Below are 9,948 nucleotides of genomic sequence, written 5' to 3'. Positions count from 1 at the left end.
GCATCTTGTTTTCGGACTTTCCTGTCTTACTGATGACGGCCGCTCGAAGTGCGTCATAGGGATTTTCCTTGGGAATATCTTTCAACATATTTTCTAATTCCGTTGCTACATCGCTAGAAAGATGCTGGACGACACAGTAGAAGTGGGTGGCGTGGGAAGTTGTACGTCCTCCACTAGAAGTAGCCTTGACCTGATGAAACTACACCCTGGGACTGCGGTAAACTGTGGTAAACGTATGCCAATTGCATTCTCAAATAAATCCAATGAATCGAATTGTGCCTCTATAATGACCGGACAGAAGAAAAACTTACGACGATTCGAAAGCAAAGGTTAAAAAATATCTAGAAATACTCGGGCTCAAATAAATCCAATGAATCGAATTGTGCCTCTATAATGACCGGACAGAAGAAAAACTTACGACGATTCGAAAGCAAAGGTTAAAAAATATCTAGAAATAGTCGGGCTCACCAAACTAGGAAGCATGCACATATAATGCTTGACGTTCGGTCTTAAGCACTTTCTGTCAACAGCCAACACATTTTCCGCTGTATGAATCGCTTAAACAACGCCTGCTATAGGCTTTCTTTTTAGCATATTACTAGCACATAGGCTCCGGAGCGACCTTAAACTACTGCGCCAAATGGACTCATGATTAGTCCCTTACCTACGATTAGGCTGTGCGTGTATGCCCTGGGGCAGTCTATTTTGGTAATGTGACCAACAATGGTTTAAAGAATATGGTACATGTTTCGCCACTTACAGTGAAGAAGCCCTTTGCCAGTGAAAAGGACCTGAATAACTCCACGGTGATATCAAACTGTAAACCAGAAAACTCGACCTTTGGGAGTGTCCCATAATCATTTGCAAACCTTATATTCTCCAAACCTAGTACCGGTAATCCTATTATAACGAATATCTATCACCATGCTTAATAGAAGCGGCTTTTTTCCAGGTTCAGAAATGGAATTTCGGCAGGAAGATACTACCGGAATAAATTAGCCACGGGTATAATATTCCCGGGTGATATTCCACAAAAACAGCTGAGGTTCCAGCAATTTCCATTGAATATTCTTCCAAAAAGATACCCACATTTTTGTCCGTTGTAAGCGGTTCAAAATTTACCTTGTCTCATTTCATCAGACACTTCTAATTCGAGGCAATTTCTGACCTTGGAGACCGGCTCACTTAAAGGAATCAAATTTAAGGATAATTTCAGAAAACTCACTGGACCTAGACATTCCTAATTATGAAGTTTTAACTTCCAACATATACTGTTTACGAGTAATCGGCAGAACATGGTAGCACAAAACTTCAATAGCTTTATTAACTTTTTGAAGCCATAAAGCATAAAAAGAACTATACCGCTCCCTCCACCTCCGTGGTCATCAAAGGGGCTATTCTTGTTGCGCATTATATCAAAAGAACCCGCCTCCGAATGCGCACAAACGGTACTGTGCTAAGCCCCGGAAACGCAATGCGCCACATGGACGTACACTACGAAATCAGAAACAACAAGCGATCTCTTTACCTAAAGAACCTTTCCTTTCATAACAATCGCGGTTGGTTTATCATCAGTGGTTCGACGCAAAGTTCACTGCAATTAAGACAGTTTCGGTGGTTAATTTCGCTTATTAAGCTGCAAACTTTGGATGGATAAAACAGCTCTTAAACCCACTCTCGGTTACCCCGATTTAGCCGAAAGCTACAAATTTTTCTTCACTCATTTACTTCTCAATTAGAACCAAAGGTCCAGGTTCCGCGGGTAAACTAAACAATTCAAATAAGGAGACACAACAAGATCGTTAGCACAGAAACACCAGGCTACACCAGTGGTGACTGAAGCAGGTGAACTGAAAATACTGGGATTGTCGAGAGCTCAAAAATCCAAAAGCAAATGGATATAAATATCCCATTCGCTAAAGTTTCCATATGAGTCGTTCAGCTTTGGGTCCCAATAAAAAACTACCACTTCAACTACTTCACCCTGATGTGGTCAAATCAGAGGTTCAGATGCATCAATTAGGTAGTCACCGTTTTCAGAAGATGCGAATCCCAGGTCATCCAAATGTGGCTTTGGGGCTTCTGTAACAACCACCCATGTGGCCCGACACATAACTGATCTTCGGCAGAGGACTGTCAGAGAATGTGGTCCGGCCGCAACAAACTTCAATACCCCAGCAGCACAAGTAGTCCAAAAAACGAGTTTTCCGGTTATACGACGGTTACATTGTCGTCAAATAACAACCTTTTTTGGTTAACAGGCAGATATCTGTACCTAAATAACTATCAAATAACCGTGGTTCCAGGTTATTGAACAGTTAAATAACCGTCAAATAACCGTTTTCTTCAATACCCAGCAGCACAAGTAGTCCAAAAAACGAGTTTTCCGGTTATACGACGGTTACATTGTCGTCAAATAACAACCTTTTTTGGTTAACAGGCAGATATCTGTACCTAAATAACTATCAAATAACCGTGGTTCCAGGTTATTGAACAGTTAAATAACCGTCAAATAACCGTTTTTTTCGGTTACCGCTCTGCTAAATAACCGTCAAATAACCGTGTTTGATGGTTATTGTTCTGTTAAATAACCGTTAAAAACCATGTTTTTCGGTTATTAAACGGTTTAATAACCGTGTTTATTGGTGATTGGACGAATAATAACCATCATTAAACTACATTTCAACGGTGGATAATGGTGAAATCACCAGCATACTACCGTTAATCGCTGTCGCTAGACTTAGTCCACCGCGTTATTACGACTGAACACCGTATGCGTGACCACGCGTTGGCTGCATTGTAAAGCTACAGAGACGCTGAATAGCTGTATCGTAGTCCTCCCTAAATGGACTATCTGATGGCTTCTTGACCACTTATCAATCGAGGTATACGGTTGGATGGTCGTGTAGAACGGTTTACGGTTAACAACCGCAACATGGCTGTGACGTTACTACCTACAATTGTAACCACACGCGTAAACATCGTCGTACCCGTTGCAGAAAATAAGGCCTAGTAACGGAATCTTTAAACGTCGCTGTACACCAAACTTCCGGCCCCTTATGGAGATGGTTAAATAGTCGCGTTGATACGTTGTTATCATTGACCATTTATGCAGAGCACTTAGAGAACGCAAAACAAGGATGAAAAACGCAGTGGATGTACAAAAATAAATGTTCCACAATTAAACCAAGTCAGTTCGGAGGCGAGTCCAATGCGATAATCCCAGCTTCTTGGTACAATGCGGACGTCCGGAGCAGTGGCAAAACAAACGTATAAGCATTCGACGTATCGGTCACTACCGATCAACTTGTCCAAGTGCAAGGTCGAGACTTACTGCCAACTGATCCAGGCGCGTTCTCTGGGCCAGTCGATGACGTGCGTTACCAAACCACTTCTGGATTTCCCTATCCAAATCCTGTCGGGAACAGTCTTTGGAAAGCGGGTTACATAGAACTGTTTCTGAAACGACAGTGAGCAAGCTAACTTTGATCACTTACCTTCGATCAAGCGGCAGTCTTGTGTGGCGGAAAGGGAGTTTGTCGGCAGACTCAGCGTAGGCGACAATGACAGCGAATTCGTCAGCCAACGCCTGTTTGAGACCGAGGCACACCAGGTTCCCCATGGTGGTCGCAACGAAATACCGGAGGTATTTGATCGGTGGCCAAAAAATTAGATCAACAACACTGAATTTCCAGTTCAAGTTGGTGTGGTCTCTCTGCCAGCACACTTTCCAATTTGTCTCACGCACCTTAACTCCGGAGGGGGAAAGTGAAGCCCAGAGTTCCAGCAGAAACATGGACTTGCAACAATGGGTTTTCAGTGCGGATCTTCGGATATCGAAGATCTTCTGCCATTGCGTCCATTTTTCGAAGCAGCTGTTCGTTCTGCCGGAGCGGTGCTGCGACTCCTGGGGTTTGGTAAAAAGGGGCAGGTTGTGGGGATAAAACGGGAAAAATAGAGATCGCCGGGGAGGTGCTTAAGACATAATGTGGCAGACGGTGTACCGTCTGCGGCAACAAATACGCGGGCTGTTTGGATGTTGACGGAACGGATGCGGAGTGCTGGGGATCGCGTTCAGGAGTCAAGTGGAACAAAGCACGGTGAGTTGTCTGCGAGAAGTTGGGGTAAGGCGGAGAGTTTGACACCATTAACCTCGGTTTCTTTGGAGATGGACCGATGGACAGAGTGGGGCTTCGTTCTCTGATGTTCCTGAAAGAAGTCTCGACAACACGCACGGTAGTCCTACTTTCGACGCGGATGGTTTCACCCCTCCTCAACCGTCACATCTGAAATGTCCAGGTCCGATGTGTACGTTCTCTGAGTTCCTGAAAGAAGTCTCGACAACACGCACGGTAGTCCTACTTTCGACGCGGATGGTTTCACCCCTCCTCAACCGTCACATCTGAAATGTCCAGGTCCGATGTGTACTCGAACTTACCATATTCGCGTGCCTTTTTGAAGTCATCTGAAAAGTTAATGCAGTCAACGTGACACCTAACATGAGTCCGAATGACTTCGCAAGTTAGCTTCATTGATCCAGCTGGCGGCTCCAAATGAAGGCGAGCGGCCTTATAAAAGTCCTTTGAGTGAACCTTTGGCCAAGCAGCACAGTTGCCCTCAATCCATGAAGAACTGAGGACTGCACACTGACATAGGCCCTGTTCATAGAACTTCACTAGACTATAAGCCTGGTACGGCATATAGAATTACAGATACATTACGGTATAGAGTGTAATAATGGGAAAACTACAAGTAAGTCATTAAATGGAAGCATGGCGTACTTGCATTGCACAAAAGAGAGGGGACAGCTACTTACAACTGTGGATAATTTGTTCACCACCAAAATATTTAGCAAAAGAGAATTAAGCATATGGGTGAACAGTAGTAAAACGGGGGAAGGAAATGAAACATACGTTATTGTGGAGTCGGCCGTGTCGGGATATTCCGCCCTTGTCACAATGCACAGAAAATCATCTACCAATACAACGTTATCCGGTGGGCTGGCAGATGAGGCAACTTTACCAAGGCAAAAGAAACGCTTTTTGTTTAGTGATACATGTTTCAAAGGGAAGCCCACATCGCAATCGGGTTGGTTACCCGGGGCATTTTTAGATACGGTTCTGACTCCTGCAGGCGTTCATAAATCTGCCGAACAGGATATGTGGGACTTTGTACAGGGCGCTTAGGTGTGAACATGTAAGACTCATAAGGGAATGCTGAAAAATTGTTCAGAGACCCGTGAGACGAGCCGTCATCCGGTAAGTGCAGCAGACAATGCACATTGTACACCATCTCCTGCGAGCCACACAGTTCCTGGAGCTTGTCAACAAATATCACCAATAATTGTCGCGAATAATCAAGGTGTGAAACAGAATAATGACGATGGGAACGACAATACACGGATATGAATAAATCTATAAAATTTTGATAACATTCCTGGGATAGAATGCCACTGAACACGATGGGACCGATGTAAAACAACGGCTGATGAAACTCAGTCGCTTTCCGCTGTTTGTACAGTGTAATTTCCCGGCACTTACGCGGGAAATCCACGGGCATAGTGGCACGTATATTTCGAATCATGCGATTTATCCTGTTCAAGCCAGCAGGCCCGATGCGTACTGGTCAGTCACCGTTTACGAAAGTGGAAACTAAACTACACACAACACCTAGACATACGGCGTGCATATAATCTATGGGAAAGTAGTGAACGTATTAGTGCATAGGTGAGGATGGCCATAACACGAAGCAGAAGGTGTACGTGCACTAATAGACGTTTTTATAATGGTCACGACACGTATAAAAATAAATACAATGCGAAAATGGGAGCGGGTCAAAGGGCAACTTATCGTATATTGGAGTCCCTTGACAAAAGTCCGGACGGCGGGAACGTGTTTTCTCCGCAACTTGGCTGCTACACGTGTTCCATGATTGTCTGTGGTATGGTGGAGAGCGGTTGACTCCCTTCTCCTTGTGCGTGCGCGAGTCTGTGTGTGTTGTGACTGGGTTCGGTTCCCCTTTATGTAGGTCCCAGTGCGTGTACGTGGGCGCGTCGGCAGATGAATGGTTGCTCCGCTCACTAGGCGATGCAGACAGTCGGTGTCCGATGAATCAGGTTAATGTGACGTGTTTGTGAGTATGAGAAAAAAGACAAGACTCGCGATCCAGTGAGTGACTGTGAGCTGAACAGTCAAGTACGTGGGTGACTGGGTCACTACAAACAAAGTCAGTGGGTATCGTAAAGAATGGAGACGGACTGTTACGAGTATCCCGACGGATAGTGTTGTCAGTTCGCAAAACATGCTGCCCATATGGAAACGCTATCTTTGTTTGGAAGCATTGCGCCTTTATGCAGCACTTATCACAACCATAGTAGGAATTGTGACCTCTCATCCGTGTGACGAAGGAGCGTGCCGGTTTGTCACAAATAATTGCATCTAACATGACCTTATGATGCAGCTCATTAACGACAACTCCCAGAAGCAGGAGCTCTTCAAGTTCCTGCGCTACGTCATGTAGGTATGTACAAACGTCCTCGGGCTTACGAACTCCTCCATAAAGTCCAACAAGGAATATCGGGTTAGTCAAAGGCCGCACAATACGTACTAATATAGGCCAGATTATGGTAGTACCGTTAATGTGCAGCTTCTTCCCATCTACATTCATGTGTAAATGGATGATATGAGGTTGTGGTGGCGAGTCGGCACAACCCGGCGAAGCCCGTTCGCAATGCCCAAGTGGATGTATTCTCCTGGGGACAGTTTTCTGGTTGGACATGACCGGGGCGTTCTCATCAGTGTCCGCGGGTCTCCAGGCGGTTCAGGAAGCTAATGCTGCAGTGATACAAGCAGGAGATTTACGGTACTGTAATCATCCAGCCTCGGAAAATGTCCGCCAAACTAGGCCTCATTTTGTTGTTCATCTACTTAGAACATCAGTCATCTAATGGCATTTTTACTACGCGCTGGTGAATCGATCTTCGGTTCTGCATAGTGAAAGTCGCGTGCGTCCATCGAATTGGGTGGTTCTTCCAGGGCTAACTCTCTAGCACGCTTCAGTTTGCGGTTAAATGTTCACTTTGAAATGAGCAAACCACGGTTGGAAGGTTACAGTTATCATACATGTATCAGCAGTCATGATTTACTGTTCCTCGAGATAGAACTTCACGATCACGCGGAGACAACAGGAGCATGAGTCAGCGAAGATTCAGGAAATGGGCTTGGCGGCCATTTACTTAAACAGTGATGCAGATAAACGAAAAATGTCAGAGTGGGTTTCTGAAAATCAATTTGAATAAAGCATTTTTGTTTTATGCCAACACTTTATATGGTAAGAAACTCTTGAGTAAATGAGTGCGGCAACAATACTTCATGTTGATCGGGTGATGGGTAAACGGTTGAATAACCTTCAAGTAATCGAATTTAACAGCCATATAACAGACTAATAACCGAGTTGTGCTGCTAAGGTACAAGTCTGAATGATATCAGGCCCACAGTTATCTGGGAACCGCAGCCGCCTGTTAAATGCCAAAAATGTGACATACTGGTGCGGCGGCATACTGTAGTGGTCCGGTTACCCAATAAGTTAGTTTACCAGGAGTGTGTGGCAAAGAAATAAGAATGATAACGCTAGGTTGGGTATACAATAATGAAGAGGTCAGATGGAACAGACTCACTAACAATTGTTCTATTTAAAATAGTTCGTCGGTGACCCAGGTCAGCGAATAAACAATAATCCAAATATGTTGGTCCAGAGGTCTTCTTCTGAAAAGTTCTCACATATAATAGATCCCGAAAGTGGTTTGAAGTGTTTTGGTACCAGCAGTAGTACATGTGAGACTCGCGAATGAACGCTGCAAACGCGAGCGAAGAAGAGAGAGTCGAAACACGTGACCACGCTTGTATTCTGTGAAATTGTACAATTGCGCGTTTTTGTAGTCTTTCGTATTCAAACAAAAAAACGATTACGCAATTGATGAAATACGTAATGTTATAATGGAAGTAAAATAAAGGTACCAAACGCCACAATACTCATCAGGAGGCTCAAAAACGAGGAGCGCTGGCAACGAGCGTTGGCGACGTGGTCAATATTAAGCCCGCGAGAAACCATCGTCAGTAATTCCTTGAATGAAGAGTGCAAGTAATCAAAGGCTCACAGCAGGAATCTTTCAAACTTTTGGCCTTTTTTGTTGTGTGCAATGACGAGCACGGTAAAAGTGAATAATCAACGTCAACGTCGCCAACACGAACTGGACAGCTCAGTCCAAAGAAGGTTAGGGAGCGCACATAACCACCTATCTTTGCGGTTATTACGGAGTAAGACCGAATTTGCAGAAGAGAAAAGCCAGCAGCCTCAGTGAGCCCAAGATTAAATTTCCAGCGTGTGTTGCTGTCTTCATGCAAAGATTCTGAATGTCTTTATAAGGTAGGCAACTGGTAAAGGGATATTCACGGTTAAAAATTCAAGGATCGATACACATGATTGAGGATTTCGCTCACGTTTCTCGGGTCGGATTTGTTCTTGTCGTTCAGTGGCTGCAGTTCACCCGAAGGGCACAAGAGAAAAAGGGGGCTAAGTGGAACTTGGACAACAGTCGGAGGAGGGTTATTCGAGGCAACAACGGGCAGCAGAGTCTTCTTTTCAACCGCCAACATAGTGGGGTCTCAAATCCACAATGAAATGGATGAGAATTGGGACAATTTCACCACCAGATATATATACGCGAAGTGAAGCCGCCACCATTTGTGCAGAGTGCTTCTGTGTTCAGTTTAGACTGGGCCGTTCCCAGCCGGATGTCACACCCGCACACACTTTATTTTGCCCTCTTGCCTCTCAGAACAAACTGTGCTTCTTGACCAAACCAGAATTGTAGCAAGCGTTCGTTTTGATCCGCTAAACACTTCTACTGAAGTTTATTATCCCGCCGTTCTGCCGCAAATTTAACTTATGTTGGATGGCGCCCTGTTTGCCCTGTGGTGGTCTGGCTGCACAAAAGTTACGTTATCAGGAGTGTGCGGCAAACGAATAAAAGTAATAACGCTAAATTGAGCGTACGGTAATAAAGAGGTCAGATGGAAATTAGTCACTGAGAATTATTCTCTTTAGAATACTTCGTCGTTTGCCCAGGTCTGTGAATAAATAATAAACCAAACATGGTTGTCTGGGGGTCCTCTTTTGAGCATTCCCACCTATAATGAATACCGGAGATAATGTGAGATGTTTTGATACCAGAGTTAGCACACAAAGCTTGCGAATGACCGCTGTAGGCGCAAGCGAAATCAGAAGAGAAAGTCGAAGCACGTGCTCACGTTTGTATCGATGTACTTGTGCAAAAATCGCGTTTTTTTCAGTTTTCTATGTTCAACTAAAGACGGTTTATTCAGTTGACAAACTACGTAATGTTATAATGGAAGCAAAAAAAGATATAAAATACCACAGCCCTTAGCCGGTGCAACTAGGGTGAGCCAAATTATAACTTATGGATCCATATTCACACACTTTTCAGCTTCGGTAATCATTTGTATATAAATTTCTCACCAACCTATATACAACATTATTCGTAGAAATATTCTTGCTGTCCTGTTTGCTTTTGGGTTCAAAAGCAAAGATTGGACCCAGTGTGGATTAAACGGGAGTGCACCAAATGAAAAACTGCTGATTCCTTATCATCGTAGAGCCTGTTAGAACATATGAGGTTGTTGGCTATGAGCCCCACACTCAGGGGGACTGTTTATCCAAATTACTGTGGGTAATTAGGATTTTGTAGGCGAGCGAGCGCATCGTTTTAAAGAAGTTCTTAAGATCCAAAGGTCATTCATCACTCTCCAGAAGTCAAAATCTTAGTTAGGTCAGTGTGTGACTGTGTCAAATAGGCCACAAAGTTGGCCCTCTGCAACCCATCGCTTGAAGGTTGATCACTGTAAGATCTTTGAAGTGGAGTCGATGGCG

The 9,948-nt window shown here is 44.3% G+C and overlaps 1 protein-coding gene across 1 annotated transcript; it reads right to left on the bottom strand.

Moving 5' to 3' along the window:
- Window positions 1–3,749: 3,749 nt before the first annotated feature.
- On the bottom strand, window positions 3,750–6,922 carry T265_04578 (hypothetical protein; the record flags this gene model as incomplete). Its single annotated transcript, XM_009169353.1, is given in 7 exon segments — window positions 3,750–4,272; window positions 4,384–4,688; window positions 5,098–5,621; window positions 5,634–5,693; window positions 5,814–6,017; window positions 6,258–6,808; window positions 6,861–6,922. The coding sequence occupies 7 exon segments, from the start codon at window positions 6,920–6,922 to the stop codon at window positions 3,750–3,752; spliced, it is 2,229 nt and encodes a 742-aa protein (XP_009167617.1).
- Window positions 6,923–9,948: the final 3,026 nt, after the last annotated feature.

This window comes from Opisthorchis viverrini (genome assembly GCF_000715545.1).
Source record: "Opisthorchis viverrini unplaced genomic scaffold opera_v5_77, whole genome shotgun sequence".
In the NCBI taxonomy this organism is placed as follows: Eukaryota; Metazoa; Platyhelminthes; class Trematoda; order Opisthorchiida; family Opisthorchiidae; genus Opisthorchis; species Opisthorchis viverrini.
Note: the sequence above shows the minus strand (reverse complement) of the source record. Positions and strands in the feature narration are given on the sequence as shown.